The sequence below is a fragment of the Pollicipes pollicipes genome, unplaced genomic scaffold (assembly GCF_011947565.3).
Source record: "Pollicipes pollicipes isolate AB1234 unplaced genomic scaffold, Ppol_2.1 Scaffold_6686;HRSCAF=7923_pilon_pilon_pilon, whole genome shotgun sequence".
NCBI lineage: Eukaryota > Metazoa > Arthropoda > Thecostraca > Pollicipedomorpha > Pollicipedidae > Pollicipes > Pollicipes pollicipes.
Window position 1 is genome coordinate 3,651,681 of NW_023596921.1, and position 21,288 is coordinate 3,672,968.

A 21,288-nucleotide genomic window follows, 5' to 3' on the forward strand; every position below is an offset into this window, starting at 1 on the left:
GACGGAGAGAGAGAGACGGAGAGAGAGAGACGGAGAGAGAGAGACGGAGAGAGAGACGGAGAGAGAGACGGAGAGAGAGACGGAGAGAGAGAGAGAGGGGGAGCTAGGTAGAGGGAGGATAACACAACAGAGAACGCGTATGCAGCGCTGCAGAACGGAGGGGATGCCTTGCGCTAATATTGACTCTCCAACGCCATTAGCGTTCACGTCATGGTCAGATGGGTGGGGACGTGCGGCGACACTGATCATCCTGGCGCGAGGAGCTCCAGGGCACAAGACACCAGGGGAGGAACACGGGCGCCGACGATGGCATGCGTCACGGTAACATTATGTTTAACTATGAGGACCACGAACACCACGGCATAATCCAGACGCACGCTGGGGGAGGACCACGAACGCCACGGTGAGCTCCAGACGCACGCTGGGGAGGACCACGAACACCACGGTGAGCTCCAGACGCACGCTGGGGAGGACCACGAACACCACGGCAAACTCCAGATGCACGCCGGGGGAGGACCACGAACACCACGGTGAGCTCCAGACGCACGCTGGGGAGGACCACAGACGCCAGAGCAGGCACCGATGCAGTGCGAACGACACAAGCGGCAGAGTCGTGAGGGGCGAACGATCGATACCGCTCCGGACAACGAACGCGCTTCCGATTGGCCAGGGCCGTCCGATCGGATTGGGCCAATCGGCTTGGCCGCGGCGCGAGCCACGCGCCGGCAGCTCCCGATCGGAGCCGTTCCAGAGCCAAACGGACCGGCCGGACCTGCAGGCCGCGTCCTGATCAGATGAGATGGAGCCGCCCGGCCGGCTCAATGCCGACGAGGCACGCAGGCTAAGCAACTGGGTCATGGCCAGTTGAGTAGCCCCTCGCGGTCAGTTGGGCACGGACGACACGCCTGGATTGGGGCACATGGGTCACGGTCAGTTGCCCGAGGATGTCTGGCTAGTTGGATTCAGACAAGGCCGCTGCTTAGCCAAGGAACGCGGCTGCGTTTAAGGTGGGGCTGAGGGCAACAGGCTACCTCGGTGCCTTGCGCGTCCTCCGTACTGAAGTCGACCGTCTTGGTTGACTCCGTTCTTCTAGAAGAATGAATCTTAAATCTCCTGAGATTAGCAAATGCGTTTGCTGCGTTTTATAAAAGAAATCGATTGACATTTTAACCCTTTATGCTAACGCTGGTGTTTGGGTTTAGCAAGAAATGGAAAAGTCTGGTTATAAACAGAGGGCATATCTCGACGGTCAGGCCACAAAAACAGCAGTTAATTGTGTTGGTGGCGCATTAAGAGCATCAACAATTAGATTAAACCGCACCCCGGCCTCATCTACATATCATGATTATTACGAGCGCGGCCTCAGGCCGGGCACGCCTCACGTGAACAATGCGCATGGTTTCAACTTTGGCGGCCCGCTCCCCATAAACTGTCGAGCGTTTTCCCGCACGCTATTCGATCAGCCACCTTATCCTCGAACAACACAATGTCACAACAGTTTTACTTGCCCCATTCGTTTATAATACAAATGCAAATTTTCGCCTTGTAAAACGAGCTTAAGAAATGGGTTGAAACCGTGTCCAGATCTCGACAATCCGACGTCGCGACAACACAGAACTAACACATTCTGACTGAGAAGAAAAAGACCAATCGTATAAACAAACGTTCTCGCTCTCTTGCCCGCATCCCATGGCTTCAGCCATTTAAAAGGGCTTTTAAGGAGCGGCGCCAGATTTCAGCACGCGTAGCATATGGAGGCATGAAACCAACTGCACGATACAGGCGAATATAGCTGCTGCAATCAGACGGCCCTTACACAGCTGGTTAACTCGGTCGATGCAAATAATTTTCACTAAAGATATTTGCATTACACACAATCCTTTGTCATAATCGCGAAAACCGTCAATAATTAGAAATACGCAGATGTTGTCAACCAAAGTTGCCAAGCCTCACCAACTTCAAAGCCAGCCATTCTTCAAGCAATATCATTGCAAGTTAATTTGCGAGTAAAGGGACTTGCGATTGCCGTTTCTGTGAACTTCCGACCTTGAAATTATTATAAAGGCAAGTTTTTCAACGCATTGATCAAGGTTATTGGTTTCGATTCCCAAAGGTGTATGGCTTCATTTGCGTAGTTTTTGGCATCACCTGCTGAACTGACGGGGTGCACATCTATTGTCTCCGCGCTCGTTTGACGCCGCACAAGGCGTCATCCTGGTGTCATATCAACCAACCTTAGCTTCATTTTGTGTGCTCTAGCCGAGGGCGTAAGAGTTATTTTCGCCCACAGCTGTCGGGTCCCATGTTTCCAGACAGCCCGCATCGCCTCACGAAACATGGAGGCCAATGTTCTCAAAACGTTCAGAGCAAACATCGCAAACATTTCCCCTTAGACAAGCGGTGTAGAACACCACCACAATTATGACAAACACTCACGCCTATAACGGTTAAGCGGTCTATGCCGCTGGCTGTTGGCACAGCAGTCCCGGCGCGTGCTGCCAGACGTGAATCGCATGCAGCGCGTGCATGTGAGCGCTGCACTCCCAGCCGTGAGCCGGCGGCTGGCGTATACCGCGTGGTCACGCGATGGTGCCGCATGGTGTCGAGTGGCACATCCACGTCTACCGCTGGCTTAGCTGAGCGAGTATTAACGCGTTGTCAAGCAGGCGTGGACAGATCTATGTTATCTCATTGGCTCAACTCTCGTCCGGGCAGGAGGTTAATGCAAACTGCCTCCGGGTTTTTGTGAATATTGACGGAACTGCTTGGTGCATTATGCAACACGTAAAATAATTTCAGTATGAAATGCAGCTCCAGTGGTTCCGAAGCAGATATTGTCTAAATGGTTCCTGAGCATTTCTAAACACATTCTGTAAGATTCCGGCAGGGGCCAAATAGGTCACTTACCATTTGTCTATAACCTCGTTCTCAAATGTCTGCTCGGCGAAAATGTTTCAAATCGCCACACCGTGGCCCATTTCTGAATATGCGTGCACCAGATATTCTTGTACAGGAGTTTCCAATGTGTCGCGTGGATACACCACCACTTTGCCAAGTACCGTGAATTCTTCTAAGGTCTTTCGAATTCCATGTCACCACAGGTCAAATGTAAACGGAAACAAATGCACGTGCTGGTGGTAACGGAAAGATCATACAATATAACGGCCATTTCAGGTCAGGCTCACACACGGGCCACAAATACTATGGCGTGGAGGCTAAAATATCGGAGTGTTAGTAGACGTAACTTGACAAAAAAGAGTGTTAATATGTTTTTCGCAGTGATATCATCGTCGAACACAACGCTTTAAAGTTCAAGGTCACCCGGGATCAAAGTCATGGGAGCCCACATACAACCTCAGGTGAACAAAAATTATGCCGTTAAAGTAAATGGTCACATGTTCTGACTTGCATGAGCTTTACTCCCTGCATGCGTGCAACACGACGTTGAGGCGTAATTTGGCCCTGTTTGATCCGCTTTAACAGGCGAACGTAGGATGAAGCATAAAATTAAGTAGAGCACGCTGTGTATGGTGGGAGAGGCCACCGCAACATTTTTAATGAGCGTTGCATTCCCGCGTAGTCAAAGAGCTCAAGAACAAACCGCTTAGTCTCCGTGCCACTGCAAATATCTTATAGCTTATTTCCAAAAAAAACTTCACATTGTTAATTCAGCTTGTGAGCCTTATTAACAAGGAAAGCACACCCGTGGTACTAGCAGTTTTTGCCGTCCACCGTCTTGGGAATCCTCTCTCTTCTCACACCTCCTCCCCCGCCCTCCCCTAGATCCGCCAATACACATACACAGTAATCAGCGACACGAGTCTGAAGCCGGAGAGGTCCAGCAAAGGGATATCTCACATCGACCGAACCCATACAGCGCCCGGCTGCCCCCACATCAACCTGCAGTCTTCCCAGACTGCAGACCTGCTCACTCAGAACCCCCGATGGTGACTGCTGCTGACCTGACCTCACCGCCGACTCGTGACCACTGCTGACCTGACCCCACTGCTGACCTGTGACTGCTGCTGACCTGACCTTACGTCGCTCCAGGGCTACGACAACGAGGAACGCGCCTACATCGCTACACAGGGGCCGCTGGCGCACACGCTGGAGGACTTCTGGCAGATGGTGCTGTCGCGGCGCGCGCCGGCCGTCGTCATGATCACCAAGCTGCGCGAGAATGGCAGGATCAAGTGTGCCGGCTACCTGCCCGAGACGCGCCAGAAGGCCACCTTCGGCAAGATCGAGGTCACCGTGAAGCGCATCCTGCCCCGGAACGGCTACACACTGCGTCACATCAGCGTCAAGGTGAAGCACGCTGCGGCTACACGCTGCGTCACATCACCGTCAAGGTGAAGCACGCTGCGGCTATACACTGCGTCACATCACCGTCAAGGTGAAGCACGCTGCGGCTACACACTGCGTCACATCACCGTCAATGTGAAGCACGCTGCGGCTACACACTGCGTCACATCACCGTCAAGGTGAAGCACGCTGCGGCTACACACTGCGTCACATCACCGTCAATGTGAAGCACGCTGCGGCTACACACTGCGTCACATCACCGTCAAGGTGTAGCACGCTGCGGCTACACACTGCGTCACATCACCGTCAATGTGAAGCACGCTGCGGCTACACACTGCGTCACATCACCGTCAAGGTGTAGCACGCTGCGGCTACACAATGCGTCACATCACCGTCAAGGTGTAGCACGCTGCGGCTACACACTGCGTCACATCAGCGTCAAGGTGAAGCACGCTGCGGCTGGCCGAGGCGGACGCCCCTCACTCAGATGACACTAGCCGGACCTTGCTGGGGATTTCATAAGTGTTTTCTGAGTATCGGCCGTGCAGGAAGTTGGAGCTGACAGCTGTGAGCTCAGGAATATTGCATGGAGAGACCCCGGGATGTACATCTCCCTCCGCTACACCGTCGGGGCATTGCTGCTCCACTGTGCTACGTCGCTAGGGGACTGGTGTGGCTGGATGGATAGCTGGCGGGAGCCCACGAGAGCATGCTACCAATATCATCCGGGGCAGCCAGACGCTGGCAGGTCACAGCAGACGCCCCCTGACGCCCCGAGCGCAAACTACTGGCGAGCCGCCCACGAGCAGGCCCGTACCCCCGTCTAACTTCCCAACGCTGCGGCGTCCGCGAGGCTGACCGATCCTGGTCAAAGTTGGATGTCGGACGATCGATGCGGTCTGTCGCCGTGCGCGGTCGTGACCTGCCAACCTTACATTATGTCTGTCAGGCTCGATCCACCGGTCGGAGGCCAAATCCGGCGTGAAACCCCCCGTCCGATGTATTTTGGTGGAACGTTCGGAGCGAGGGCACGACAACAGTTTTGCGCCGTTTGGTCGCGGTGGGACGTTGAGAGACACGGAGCCTCCTAGGCGTCGGGATAGACTCCTGCGGCCACTGTAACGCAAAACGGGGCATGGCTGAAGCAGGTTCTCCGAATTTAGGAATGACCTTAAACTTGTACCAGTGGCAAGACATCAGTTGTACAGAAAAATTTGTGACCGTATAGAAAATAAATGAAAGATGCGAACGGACGGTGCAATCAGATACTGGCAAGGCAGTAACAGCTTCTCAAGAGATGCCCATGCTCTCGGCTGTTTTGGTAATAACATATATTCCCATACCAGCATCAAAACTGTCAACTTAAAAAGCGCTGCGCTGATGTTTCCCAGTGCCACTTCTTCGGTTTGTCATTTGAGACTCCTATCGTCTACCCCTGTTCCTATCTCGATCCACCAGCGAACAGCCCGCATCTGTCAGGGTATTTCACCGTCCCCCCAGACCACGCTCCGGCCTCGTCTGGTCGTGCCTGCATTGGCGCCGCGCCTGACAGGATGATAGGCCTCCGCCTGACAGGCTGATAGGCCTCCGCCTGACTAGCCGTGCGCCGTTTCAGCGTGGGAAGGAGCAGCTGCAGCTGCAGCACTTCTGGTTCACGGCCTGGCCGGACCACCGGACGCCAGAGGACTCGGAGCAGCTGCTCCAGATGGCCGCGGAAGTGGAGGCGGCGCGCCGCGACTCGGAGGGCAACCCCACGGTGAGTGGCGGAGAGGAAGGGAAACGCGCCGCGAGTGGGGCGGCGGAAGCGCCCAGCTCCGGAGTGGCGGAGAGGAAGGGAAACGCGCCGCCGGTGGGGAGGAGGAGGCGCCCACTCCGGAGTGGCGGAGGGGAAGGGAAACGCGCCGGCGGTGGGGGGGGGGGGGGGGGGCGGAGGCGCCCACTCTGGGGTGGCGGAAGGTTGGCTCATGGAATGTGAAGAGACAGGACAAGGAATCCCTCTTGTGCTAAGCCATGGATGTTGGAATCTCTCTTTCCACTACTACTATGGATGGGAATGGGAGAGTTCATGAAATTTCGTGCGAGAGGATAGGAAGTTAGCAGAGCCCCGCATTACGAGTTTCAGGTGGGTCAAAGCTGTGCCTCCAAAAATGATAGGAATAGGGGTGGGAAGGGTGGACAGAAGTGTGGAAGTTTCAACGCGAGCAAAAGTAGAAGTTTTGGTTCATTCTTTTATTATGATTTTGGAAGAAGTTGCAGGATTTGACCCCACCACGAATGTGGAGAACGGCTTCCGGGCACCAGCGTGAGTGAACAGGAGCTCGGAGATCCTAAGTGAACAGATCGCCAGCGAAACAGGCCAAACATGCTGGACTAGAGTTCTCTGCTCCGCTGTAGTCCGATTGCGTCGGCTGACAGAGACATACTGCCACCTCGTGATCCACACTATTTCACGTGCAGGCCTCGTTTAAGCGTTGGCGCATCTCCCAACTTTAGATTTTGATGTATCTCTTGGGTTCAGTGATTGTCCAATGTATCAGATGTTCCCAGGAGATTTATTTGCTGCTCTTCATTTTTTTTATGTACGATTTTTGGAGATTTTCTTAGGGACGGTGTTGATCCCTACCCGTCTATTCCTAACCTGACTTCCGAGTGTTCTGTTCAAACTCGACTTGACATCCTAGAAGCCAGCTTGGGCTGTGGCTCAACTCGCCCAGCGACCGGCCTGACGTCCGCGAGATCTCTCCAGCAGCCGGCCTGACCTCCGCAAGAGCTCTCCAGAGACCGGCCTGACCTTCGTGAGACCTCTACGGTGGCCTGTCTGACCTCCGTTGGACCTCCTGGTGACCTGTCTGACCTCGCCGGCTGTCGGCAGGGGCCGGTGGTGGTGCACTGTAGCGCCGGCATCGGCCGGACTGGCTGCTTCATCGCCATCTCGATCGGCACCAGCCAGTTGATGGAGGAGGGCGGGGTGGATGTGCTCGGTATCGTCTGCGGCATGCGCCAGGGCAGGTGAGCCGCAGACGACGCCGCATCTGGCACGGCACTGTCGGAGGAGCTTCGAACACCGTATCTCGAGCTAGGCGTAGACCAAAACCAGTCGAGAGAGAGAGAGAGAGAGAGAGAGAGAGAGAGAGAGAGAGAGAGAGAGAGATAGAGAGAGAGATAGAGAGAGAGAGAGATAGAGAGAGAGAGAGAGAGAGAGAGATAGAGATAGAGAAGAGGAGAGAGAGAAGAGAGAGAGAGAGAGGAGAGAGAGGAGATGAGAGAGAGAGAGAGGAAGAGAAGGAGAGAGAAGAAGATGAGAGATGAGAGAGAGAGAGAGGAGAGAGCCAGATAGAGGTGAGAGGGAAGAGAGATAGAGAGAGGAGCGAGAGAGGAGAGCGAGAGCGAGAGTACGGAGAGAGAGAGATGAGAGAGAGAGAGAGAAGGTGCTGCTGTCCCCTGTCTTCTCTGCCCTGTTCTCTACGCTTCTCACTCTGTTAGATCGTCCGGTTGAGGTAGCTGCTGTCATGTGTGTGACCACTGTTAGAGTCGGTGAGGTCCGGGTCCAAGTACCTTTTAGAGTCGTTGGGGTCCGGGTCCGAGCACCGTTTCGGCCGATTGGACTATTTTTGTGCTTTTATCGCAAAAAAGGTCACCAAAAACACAAATAGATCTGGCTGTCCTTGACTCTCGCCCTTATTCGCCGTTTTCCATGGCGCAAACCAATAAGAAGTTCGATGAAACCCCATGGTATTTCTAAATTAATGAAGGTAGGGCTTAGCGAAAAACATCATTAAATTGGTCTCAGCGAGATCTTGCATCTCGCGTTGGAAGTTTGTTTCAAGTTGTTAAGCTGATAACTGATCCCATTATGCCAGGACAAATGCAAAATCTGCGTGATAATTATCGTACTTTTTCGCCTTTTCATCACATATACCAGACTACGCGACGTCGCTACACAGAACCTAAACAGGCTTATTACTGGATCAGTTCTAAGTACAATGGAGTATATGTTTATGCATTTTAAACACATATGTATGATATATGACTCCGTTAATGTAACAATGTCGGTCTGCCATGTGTGTTCCGCGGATTCGTCAGCTGTCGCCCGCTGCCCGCACCGGCCGGAGATCACCGTGCAGTGTTTCTAAAAAACCACCGCTGTTCCGAAACCAGAAGAGCTAGAAACAAGGTCTTGGTGTAAAATCACGCATAATAGATTCCCCATACAAGAACAGAAATTTTGACGCGATTGCACGACGTGTCAGAGGGGTATTCTTAAAAACCTTTGGTTTTTTTGTAAAAAAAACTTACGCAACGCCCCCCTTTCTATCAGGGCGAGGGTTAAGTGGCGATCTAGTCCACGTATCCCATATGAATCGCTTTAGGCTAGGAGTGAAACTTTCGTAAGGATAATTTTGGTTTACCTTTCTCAATCTCACGGGGTCTCAGAATCAGAGAGATTTTGGTGAATTGGTCTCACCAGCAGCTTTGTCATGGATGTATTGAATAAACCGGGACGGTACATATTTCATGCCATGGAGGCTGCAAAGGTGAGGGAGGATCAGTGGGTAATTAGTCAAGTGGTTTCAATAATGCAGGAACGTCTGGACAGGGTAACTAATGGCGAACTCGACCTCCTAACTTTGGCGCATGGTGTCTGTTTTAAGTTTGCTTCGACGGCTTATTGAGCCCCTGTGAGGGGTCCTGGTTACCTAGATCTAGCTGACTGAAGACATCGTTCATGTATTCCAGGATAAAAATATCATGTGTGATGTTATCATGTGATGGAGGGCATACTGTACTGCAGACCCTGAAGGCTTGTTTGATGGACGTTGCGATATTTCTGTTGTAATGTGGCTTTTACGCAGACTGGTTTTGAAGGAAGCAAATATTATCAAGGGTGTGCCTCGTAAATAGGCTAGAGAGCTTTGACAACGTCCTAAGGTCAGCTGACACGTTTAAGAGTTGGGCGCTGAAGGAAATATTCCGCATTTGAAAATATTAAAGTAAGCCTCAGATGTGATGACAAAAGCTCAGTTGTAACTATTGATACACCTAAAAGTGAAAAAGATTGTTCTAGATGACGAAGTTTTTCTATCTAGTGGATATGCTCATAAATACGTCATTCTTCAATTGCGTCATCGTACCGTGCACAAACTTAATTGAGAGCCAACTGACGGCATTTATATCTGGAAATCTTGCTCACGAACACCAGATATGAACGACTCGACAATTATATTTTCCTGGTCTCGATCGCCACATGGCAAATGGAATAGCAGGATTTGAATGACGTTAATATGGCGTCGTGGATGCCTGGGTAACCGTGAAATAGTTTTCCCGAAATAGTCTGCACATCTTCCCGAGCGTGTAATTCAGAAACTAGAGAGGTTTAGATCTAAGAAGGACATGGCTGTGTACTGTACCAAATGATGTTTTAGATGACAACTTGAGTTTAAAACTACCTAGAAATGTAGAACATACCCTTTAAGGACCATGAAACGTTTCGTTTTCCATTTTGAAGACTATCAGGCGGCGCCCGTGTTCATTCTAGAAGTGTTGAAGTGTCTTCCAAGAAGTGATGGAGTGTGCTAATTTTTCGAAAGTGAAGATCCGGCCCGTTTCGTGATGCCACGTTTGGTGCCGTATCCAACTAATCGCCTGCCGGAGAAATAGTTGGCAAACAAACCATTGGTGGTTGCTCGTGCCATTCGTGATCACGTGACACTTATGTCTCCACGAAGTTCCGTATAAAATGGTCCGGTAAGCAATCTGCAATCAAGCTAAAAAAGAAGATGAGTTTTAATTCTTAATCAGATTAGAGCTGTGAATTTATCTTGATGCATCGCAATCTCGCTATTTCCGTTGAAAACCCAAAGTAACATTCCCTGACCCTCAACATTTCCCTTTCGAATCGTGTGAAATTGAAATTGTGAAATTTTGAAGAAAAAATTGAAATTGGTGTGAAATCGCGTGGTAAACATTCTAGGAGAGGGATATACTGAGGCCTCTACGCTGTAACTGCACCATTAGGTTTTTAAGTGCTGGCAGTCTTTGTTCCGCTTTCGGTGGACAGCAGTATGATTTCCTCTTCTGAACTGATTCCGCCGAAATCGTCGATGCCGCGGAGAGTACGACAACGCATAGGATGTACCGCATGGAGCTGAGTATTGCGGCTCAGCCTACCCATAAAAACCTCGGAGGGTGTTTGCGTATGTTCACGGTCGCGTCGATTGCGTGACCATTCCGCTTTGATGGCAGTTCGGCTGATATGCCGTCCTAATCCTTTGGCTCGTACCGTGCGTCGACGGTAGATTAAGCTTCTTGCGCAGTACATCACTGTTTAAATCAAACGTTGTCCACTATGGTGTTTTACATTTCTCTGGGGTTTTGCATGGAGATAGTCGGTTTGTAGTCATGGACATAGGCGTAGGAACGTTTCAAGGGGGGGGGAGCAAGCTCAGGGCATACTTCAGGAAAATCTTCTGTAAAAAACCCGATGACCATGGGGGGGGGGGGTAGAGATAGTGTTTATAACTCTTTATTTAAATGTAATGATTGCTATCCTAGATATGCATCTACAACTGTTTCTCAATGGTGCACACTCTTGCCTATCCGACTCATCTACGTCATTCGGGAAATAAGGCTATCCAGCTTCCCAAGATCATTCGTCCATTTCAACCGTTGTCTTTCCTGGGGAGCCGAAATTCCATGAGCGGGTGGGCCTTTTCTGTCACTGAGGAGGCATCTGTCTCCACCGGATAGATACCAAAATATAGCCTGAGCATAGGCTGGTGAGAACTTTGAAAGTGAATCGATGGCTCACAGTACAACAGATTTTGCATGCGCCTTCATTTCGCTGGCTGCTTTTCAAGAACACAAGGTTGACAAAAGACCCGTTTATGGTGATCCCCCACACAAATTATCCCCAGATATAGTTTACTTGTTAAGAAGGGTTACGGCTTTCTTCGTTTCATTGTTATTTTTACGTTTTAACCGGAGCAGAACCCAGAAGGTACCGTGAAATCAATTCTGTTTGCACGTTTAACACGCGCCCGGGTGACCGGCTAGATACCCTTCGCTCGGGTGGGGTGGGGGTTGCGGTCAACTTGGCCCCCCTGAGATCTCGGAAACTAAGAAAGCTAAAGACGCCAAATTTACAGGGTGAGGTGACCTGTACGTGGGACCACTTAGGTCAAAGTTCGAGGTTCCTAGGCCATGACTTTTGGGTCAAATATGGTCAAACAAGGTCAAATTCCAGGTTGGTCTCTAAAGTGCCCCCAGAACCTAAATAACTGTTTCTAAGCAAAAGGTCACATGTTCAGTTAAGCTCAGTGACCTTGTTTGACCTTTTGAAGGTAGTGGTGACCAGAATCATACGAGACTGCTCTGAGTTTTGTATTTGAATAAGCGAGAAAGATTACGCTAGGCAATATGTTTCCAAAGATAAAATGTTGACCGATGTCATTTTAGGTCTATTAGCTATTCTGACCTCTAAGAAGTCCATGGAAGATATATAATGTGGTTCCTGCAATCAATAAATTCGACATGAGCACCAGAAACTATCCCATACAGCAAACCCTAGGGTAACCAAACAGGCTGGTTTTGACCTTGGTCTGACCCTTATACATGACCTTATTTCAACGTAGCCCACTCAGTCGATATTTGTGCTGCCTAAGAAAGCATCTCAGAGATGTACGACTTCGTCTAACACCTCATTGTTGCATCAGATTGAACGATTGCCTAAAAGTTGACTTCGCTGAAACCATGGGCTGACTTTGACCTGCCTTTGCCAGCGACCTTACAAAGTACGTCTAAATTTTTGATGCCAACGATCCGCTATTCAATTTTCTAAAGCTATACAGAACATGGTGCAGCTGCGCCGCGCCTTTCAAAAACCATCCTGGAAAAACCTTCGGGGGGTGAGTCAATTTGACCCCCACCTGGGCGCGTGTTAAGGTCAATAAACTGCGGAAATCATGCGTTGGACGACCGCATGGAATAAGTCACTGGTGTTCCTAATTTGCAATGGCTCAGTGGACTCTTTCTAAACCGATAGAATTCAGGAGCTTGTTCAAAATATTTTATCTGCGTTCTACAGACATTGAGAGCATCGCGAAGGTAGATTGTAGATCGATATGTTTGATCGAAATTTGAGGGTGAAAATTTTGATTGTAGATCGAGTGGTTAACAAGGTGTGTTAACATCGCCAAGCCATGTTTGTCTTGAAATGCTTAACATTCAATCAGAATCGATTAGTGATGCAATTTATATGACGTGGTTTTTTAACATGCGCGCTCGCAAATCTTAGCAACAAAAACCTCGACACCAGGCCTTGCGGTCTCCATAGTCCGCGGAGCGCCAGCTCAGTAGTAAACTTTTCGTCATGGTCCACCGGTGGACGAAAATGATAGCGGTTCTGAAATGATTACCTTCAAACACTTGAATCGGTTAGTAATAAAAGCCATGTGACATAATTTTGAGCATGCGTACTCGCAAGCCTTAGTTTAAAAAAAACTTCGACGCCAGGCGTTGCAGCCTCCGTAGGCCGCGCAGCGTCGGCTCAACAGTTAATGCTGAGCCGTGGCCAACGGGTGAACGAAAATGATGACGCTTCTGAAAGAAATACCTTTGAACGCTTCAGGACTTCAAATCCTACATGTATAAGGCGTTCGGAGCGTATATTTCACGTGTGCAATTTTTAGACTGATGGACAAGAAAGCATTGGCCTTTAAGCACCGCGAAGTGGTGCTGGAATCTGGTGGTGAAGCTGAAAGAGTAAAGGTAGATTCTATATTTTTCGTGTTTACGTAACTATTAACCTGTCCAGAAGACAGATGAACACGGCGCCCGCCGTCTGGTGGCACTTGCACAGGCCGACGCCGTTCGGTTTTACAGAATCTGCAACCCAGACCATCCCTGTCCTTGCTCTCGAGTTTGCGGGCGGGCATGTTCAAACCTTTTGATGCATTTTTTCACTAATCCATCCTGGAAAATGAACATTGTTAGCATGGGATGGCCCTGTCTGCTTTTCAAAATTCATTTCGACCTACTCTATTGAACAATAATGAGACCTCCAATCTACTCAACAATAATGAGACCCCTTCCGGGCAAGGGGACCCTTGAGTAGAACACCAAGGGCACATTAACGGTTCCAGTCAAGGCAACTCCGTCCCATCGCGAAACGTCTTCTGGCTGTCATTCTAGCGACACGGGGCGGGATCTCCTGGTCGATCCGGAGGCCATTGGAAGGATATATTATATCACGTTGTTCCCTTCCCTGACACGGGAGGCCTTCTGACCCACGCAGGTGGCCCCGGATCAGCACAGGAACCACCAATGGCGCAACAACATCCCTGATTGCCAAAGGCGGTCCAGTAATTGTCACACATCCTCCAGTTCCGCGTTTTTCTGTTTTCTTCAGAGATATTGAGGAATACCTGAACGTAGATTGTAGATGAAATGGGGTCCTTAGCTTGTATCAACATAGCTAATCTACGTTCGTCTTAAGATGTTCAAGACTCAGCCAGAATTGATTAGTGATAACAAAACTTTGCAATATGGTTTTGAACATAAGCGCTCGCAAGTCATAGCAACAACAGGCTGGACACCCGGCGTTGCAGTCTCCATAGGCCGCGTGGCGTTGGCCTGCGACATTAAGCGATGGCTAATAAGCGAACGAAAAGGATGGCGCATCTTGAGGAAGATAGCTGGTGAACCAGGTAAACTGGCATGTATATTTAAATGTGGTGTTAAAGTAAGCTAAACACAACCTTAACCTGAAAAATGAGGGGGGGGGGCAGTCAACACTGCTGCCCCTCCCCCCACCTTGAAAAGTGAGGGGCCATGGCCCCCTGGCCCCCCTTCCTGTTCCTACGCCCAAGGTCATTGAAGGGTATTGGTCACAATCATAGGCGTAGGGACGTTTCGAAAAGTGGGGAGGGGGCAAGCTCAGAGTATACTTCAGGAGCTTTTTCTGGAACGCAAGCCCGATGACCGAGGGGAGGGGGGGGGGAGTAGAGATGGAGTTTGTTATCATTCTTTATTCAAATGTCATGGCTGCTATGCTACATATGCATCTAAAGCTGTTTCTTACTGGTGCACACCCATTCGACTCATCTATGTCATTCTGCAAATAAGGATATCCAGCTTCGCAAGATTATTCGTCCATTTTAACATTGTCTTTTCTAAGGAGGCAAAATTCCACGGGCGGATAAGCAGTTTGGGCCATCAAGGAGGCATCTGTTTCCGGAGGGTAGATGCCACAATACGGTCTGGACATAGGCTGGTGAGACTTTCTGAAGGGAATCTATGGCTCACACCTGCGACATATTTTTCATGCGCCTTGATTTCGGTGGCTTCTTTGAAAAAAAGACTTCTCACGGTGTTTTAGGCAGAAACAAATTCGGAAACGTGAAATTGCCAAAAACAGTGTTACAAAAACCGTAAAACTGGAGATTCTCTTTTAAAAACGAAGCCACATAATGAAGGTCCGTCTGTCATATGTTTCTTATCTGGGCCCTGCTGCTGTCCGCCGTCGGCGGCCACTGTCCTGGCCCGGCTATCTCCCGCGTGACTGACTGTGAACTGATCGCACGGCCGCCTTGTTGCATACTTTTGGATCAGCGTTACTACTACACGGTGCACGAAACATTTGTTGGACACCTGCAACAGCATCTTTTTCCGAATTATCTTCCCTCATACCACACCACAGCAGAAAAATAGCCTCCGGGAAGCTGCCTCCCTTAGGTATGAATTGGCCCAACGAGTATTTCATTGCCCATCATTCAACGCAGGCAACTTTCTAAACCGATAGAATTCAGAAGATTTGTCGGAATTTTTTATCTGGGTTCTACAGACATTAAGGACACCACGAAGGTAAATTAGATCAAAACATTTGATCAAAATTTGAAGATGAAAATTTAATAGCAGATCGAGTCGTCAACATTGTGTATTAGCATGGCCGAGCCGCGCTCGTCTGGAAATGTTCACTATTCAGTCAGAATCGATTAGTGATGGAAGTTATGTAGCGTGGTTTTTTAACATGCGCGCCCGCAAATCTTAACTGCAAAGACCTCCATACCAGGCGTTGCAGTCTCCATGGTCCCCGAAGCCCTAGTCCGGTAGCTAACGTTTAGCCCTGGCCTACCGGTGGACGAAAATGATCACATATCTGAAATATTTATCTTTAAACACAATAACCGATTAGCACTACAAGTTATGCGACGTAATTTTGAGCATGCGCACCCGAAAAAGAACGGATTCGCCCTTAAAGCACGGCGAAGTGGGGCTGGTTTTGGTGGTTGAACTGGGGGAGTAAAGGTAGAATCTCTATTTTTAGTGTGTCTGTAATTATTAGTCCGTCCAGAAGACAGATTAACAAGGCGTCCGCTGTCTGGTGGCACTTGCAATGGCCGAAGCCGTTCGGTTTTGCGGAAGCTGCAGCACATGCCGTCGATGTCCTTGCTCTCGAGGCTGCGGGTGGGCACATCAAACCTTTTGATGTTGTTTGTGTCACTAATCCGTTCTGAAAAAATGAACATGCTGAGGTGAACATGGGACGGCCTTGTTCATTTCTTAAGCTCATTTCGACCCACTTTATTCAACAATAATGAGACCCCCACTCTACTCAACAATAATGAGACTCCTTATTTCCTTCGGGCAAGGGCCCCTTGAGTAGAACACCAGGGGCACATTACCGTTTCCGGTCAAGGGCTGAACGGCTATTCCGTCCGATCGCAAAGTATCTTCTGGCTGTCGTTCTGGCGACAGAGGCAGGGTCTCCTGGTCCATCCGGAGGCCATAAGAAGGATATATTATATCACATTGATCAGAAGGCCTCCCTGACCCGGGAGATTTTCTGACACGCGTAGTTGGTCCCGGATCAGCACAGGAACGCTCATGGAGGCAATAACATCCCTGGTCGTTGCAGGTGGTCCAATAATTGGCACATGACTTCGTTTCCATGTTTTTCTGTTATTCAGAAATATTGAGGACCCCTCAACGTAGATTATAGATGAAAGGGGTCCCAAAGTTGTATCAACATGGATAATCCATGTTCATCTTAAAACTTCAAGGTTCAGTCAGAACTGATGACCGATAAAAGCTATGACATATGGTTTTGAACATGCTCGCTCGCAAGTCGTAGCAACAACTGCCTCGACGCCCGGCGTTGCAGTCTTCGTGGGCCGTGGGGCGTCGGCCTTGCGGCTGTGATACTAAGCGATGGCCAATGAGCGAACGAAAAAGATGACGCATCTTGGGGAAGAAGGCTGGTGAAATATGTAAATCGCCATGTATGTTTTTAATATAGTGCAAAAGCAAGCTAAACACAATCTTAATCTCAAAAGTAGCGGGGGGAAGCAGCTAGCACTGCTGCCCCCCACCTTGAAAGGGGGGGGCATGCCCCCCTGCCTCCCCCCCCCTGTTCCTACACACATGGACACAACCATAACCACCGAGGCCTAGACGTTAGGGCTTGGATGCGATCAATCAGTGTTATTTGATAACTCGAACTGTCACGTGACCGAGGGTGCAAAAGCCCTGACGGCCGACGGACCGGCCGGTAACCGACGCAGCCGGTTGGTGGCTGGTTAAATGTGACGTGCGCAGCAAAACCCAGTGGGACCGAGTCATTTCTCTGGATTCCTTTACCATTTCCATCACTGTTCGATCAAGACAGATCTCATAGCCTTATCCAGCTTAGGCTGTGAATCACGTTTATCCGCTTCTGATAACCCTGAAGGCTGACATACTGACATCACCCGGAGAAATAAAGCATTGGTAATAAAAGAGATAACTGACTGGGCCGCTGGGTCTGGAGCGCAAAGCTCCGCAAAAAACTGAGTCGCATGGTCCAAAAGGCATCCGCAAATGGCAGGCGAAGTAAATGAGTAAAACACTCTTATTGTGTTTGTCATTTGCTAAAAATGGCTACGAATCTCATTCAACGAAACGCGGTCTTTATTAAGACCACAAGTTGAGGTTTTACTAGACCGATGAGTGTTCACGCTGGATGGACTTTTCAGCTGAAAATATGATCAAGGCAACAATATTTTGGTCATGAAAACAGGCAGAATATTCATTTGGCAGGCGAATTTGTCCACTGCGACTGTGCTCGGTGCACCGACGGAGAAACTTTCCACCGCCCGTGGGCATTCGTGCAGCTCTTTTTTCAGAAAAGACATTCAGGAAGCACTTTTGAATACAAATTATTCAAATTTGGGGTTCAAGAGATAGGGTTTGCTACGGTGCATGTACAATGTTTAACTTTTCACAGATAGGCTGGTTCCAAGCCTTGCAAACCCATGGAGTTACTAGCTACGCCAAAAGTGTGCACAGATCAGGGACGTTGCTTCATTGCCCCGCCGCAGTGTATTTACTTCTGACCGCATGCAAACGAGCACAACGTGTGTGTTGTACAAACGCCTTCCCGATCGTCTGTGGAATTACCGAACCTACTATAAAAAGTCCTTGCTGTGAGCGTCTGGTTGACGCAACAATCTCTCTCCGTTGAATGGATCGGTTCCCCTCTTTTGACCAGACCGGTGTCTTCTGTTGACTGTGCCAGTGTGTTTTGTTTACCGGACCGCTGTCACCGCGCTGTCGCAGGGGAGGCATGGTCCAGACGGCCGAGCAGTACATCTTCATCCACCGGGCTCTACGCGACTTCGAGGCTTGCCTGCCGCCGCTGGACGCCTCGGACCGGCGAATCAACTAGTCCCGCTGCTGGATAGCCCAGGACGTGACCACGTCGCCGCCTGCTGGACGCCTCAGAGGGGCGGACCGCCGAGACCCCGATGGACACCCCTGGGCTCTGGACTTACCAGAATCCTGCGGCTCTCCAGACACATGGACCAAAGCCATCGTGAGTGGGACGAACAGCTCTGCCTCGACCGGTGCAGACGAGCGAGCCGACCGCAGGCGGTGCGGCGGAGGAGACGGGTTCGACACGGTCCATTCGGTCCACTCAGCCGCACCAGCGACCGACCGGACGTACACGCCCCATCAGACGCGGTCCACACGCCCGGAACATCGCCCTTGAACGTGAGACGAGTCCTCGCCGGCTGGCCAACCTTACCAGCTGACATCGTCACCGGCGTCAGCAGAAGACTGGAGCAGACCCAAGTACCGGGAGGCGGCCGGAGCGGGGTCACCGCCGCGGTCTGGGCCGCCCATCTCGCGGCGGAGCGTGTCCCGAGACGGCAGCCATCTCCGCCCGCCGGGGGGGGGGGGGGGGGGCGTGCCGTGTCAGCGCGCGACGGCCAGTGCTGACGCCACTCGGCGAGGTCTGCCCCGCGGGCGGCGCGCAGGAGACGCGCCGCCGTCGGACCCTCCGTCGAGACGCGGCACGGCGAGGTCTGCCCCGCGGGCGGCGCGGGGAGACAAGCCGCCGTCGGACCCTCCGTTGAGACTCGGCACGGCAAGGCCTGCCCGCGGGCGGTGCGCGGGAGACACGCCGCCGTCGGACTCTCCGTCGGCACGCGGCACGGCGTTTGGTGTAACCGCTTCACATCTGCGTTGGTAGCTTCAGGCGCGCAGCCGGGATCTGCGGGAAATTGCTAGTCAAAGGGAAGACGTCGACGAGGTTGCCGAGTCAATTCGCGCGCAGGTGAAGCTGTCTCGATGCCGCCCCGGCTGCGCCCCTGGTAGGAGTTGTCTAGGGCGTAGGCGCGTCGTTGATGCGATGTTGCAGAGGCGACTCGTGGGATGTGTTACCTGTAGACATTGGTGATCACGCATCGAAGGTCGGTTGGCAATGTACTGTACGCCCACACCACCGCACCGTGTGGGACGACCGCGGCGGGAATACTCTGCGTCCCAGTTAGACCGTGACCTCGCCACACAACTTGTCCACCTTATTGACAAGCTCGCGAGACTAAGACGCTGAGAGAAGGGTCCATTTTCGGCCATTTTATGGCGTGACGCCGGAATTGCGTCTGTTTAGGCGACCAGGCCGACCCGAACGGCCGCAAGACCCTGGTCTGCCGCACCCTCATCCACTGAATAGTGTTCTATTTTACTATAGTGTTGTGAGAGGTGTGCCATGTAAGTTAGGGAAACCTGCACTTGATCGGCCCTGATGGCTGTTGTGAAAAGGTAAGGTAGGGTAATTATTCAGGGGTCAGCAGACCAGATAAAAACTGTCTGGTATTCCAAGGTTAGGTTGAGAGGTCAAAGGTTGAAAGGTCATAGGTCATAGGTGAATAGGTCAAACGGTCAAAGTCGAATTGTTCAACGATCAGCGGCCAGGAAGTGAATGGTCAGAGGCCAGAGGATTGGAGACGGCGCAACCATGTTTCAAATGCAATGTGGGTGACTACCAAACAAACTGTTTGTAAGATTATTTTATGGAGCGAAATTTACGAGCAACAGAGGGGGCCTACACCAACACGCGCAGCATCCAAACACCAAGCCAGAGGATGACTCGGCCGCGGCCAGTAATCGAGCCGCTTGCCCAGTATTAGCAGCCAGTATTGTTACCGAACTGAGCCACATTGCAGTGAAGTTAAGACGCTGAGTGTATTTTCGTGACAATGTGCGACGTTTGGCTGTCTTGAGGCGCTGTCGTGCATGTGAACGTTCAAGGTGGTACATGCGTGTTGTGTGCGGTGCTGTCGGCGAGTTTAGTGGCAGCGTGCACCAGGTAGTTGTCAATGTCATGGTCCGTGGTGATACATAGATAGCCAATAATCCATATACCCGTGATAGGCTCGCGATGTCAACCGTCTTTACGAACCGCACCACACGCTAACACGCTAGCGTGACCCGTCCGGAAATAAACGTCAACAAAGCGAAACAAGCTCAAAATCTGGTGAGCCAATCAACAATTCATGCAAAGTCAATGATACCTGGCGATCTGTGACGTCAAACAATGTGTGACGTTATCTTACACCATTCCGCACAAGCTTTGGGTCAAAACGTTTGCTTCCAGCGTAAGCACTCATCACCTATGCGAAAAGATTGTGTTCGATGCGAATGGTCTCTGATCATTTCCACTTTCGTCATAAAAAGCATTAGAAACAAGGGCTTCCATGAAAACTATGAAGCGTTATCGCGATGACAAGGCAAAATCCAAGCCACAACTCAGTTTGAGATCATACACTGCACAGCGTGCACCCTTAAATGCTGGGCGGTCAGGACGTAAAACAATGCGCAACCAAAGAGCCAGTCATATTCCAACAGCAGTAATCGCTTTGCGGGTACTCGGGACGGCAACCATCCCTTAACCGGCCTGGTAGGGCCCGGTATCATCTCCACAAAGCCCAAAGATGAAAACAATCCCTAAATTGCAGCCACTGCGTATTCTGAACACACCTACAATGTCATTCATAGTGGCTTAAAAGTGGAAATCATCACCACATAGCGGACAAGAGCGCTGAAACTGCGCCATGAACGGACAGAAGCCACATTCCTCCTGAGGACAGCAGCCACATTCCTCCCGAGCCGTTTCCGAGCTGTTTCAGTTTTCAGCGGATAGCAACCGCTTCATCAAGCTCACGGTCTGACGTAAAGACCGCTAGAACTCCATTCCATCAGGCCAGGCAGGCTCATGTCCTCATTAACTTCATCCCACGCCACCGCAGGGCCATTCCTCGCCACGTCGGCGGCGCCCCGACCAAATCATGACCCGCCGGCCTCACAATCGCGGCGAGCCGTGCGAAACACCAGCCGCTACTGCAACGCTGTGTGCCAGCAGCACTGAACTTACGACGGGTGCCACGTGGTTCGTGGGTCGCTTAACCCGCCTGCGGTCGCGTCGTTTGACCTTAAACCATTAAACCATGCAGCGTAGGCGTTTCAGGAATTTGGCCAGGAGCGCAGCTCTGATTCGTTGGCGTTCGTGGACGGGTATTCAGTATATTCAGTATTCGTCCCCCCCCCCCCCCCAGCGGTCGCAGGGGTTGTTCCAGCCAGGGTCGACTTGACGTCTCCGCGTCGGAAATAGAGCGCGTTATGCAAGCCGTGTCGTTTGGGTGACGTATTTGGAGCCGTATCCCC

General features: G+C 50.9%; 1 protein-coding gene across 1 annotated transcript in view; it reads left to right on the forward strand.

Annotated features, from left to right (window-relative positions):
* LOC119107309 (tyrosine-protein phosphatase non-receptor type 5) overlaps nt 1-18,500 on the forward strand; it is a 73,437-nt gene extending 54,937 nt beyond the window's left edge. The window contains exons 9-12 of the mRNA XM_037230733.1: nt 4,051-4,308; nt 5,921-6,061; nt 7,178-7,314; nt 17,899-18,500. Of these exons, the coding sequence (XP_037086628.1) occupies nt 4,051-4,308; nt 5,921-6,061; nt 7,178-7,314; nt 17,899-18,007 (645 nt within the window). The 3' untranslated portion in view covers nt 18,008-18,500. The remainder of the gene's footprint in view (nt 1-4,050; nt 4,309-5,920; nt 6,062-7,177; nt 7,315-17,898) is intronic.
* The last annotated feature ends 2,788 nt before the right edge of the window (nt 18,501-21,288 follow it).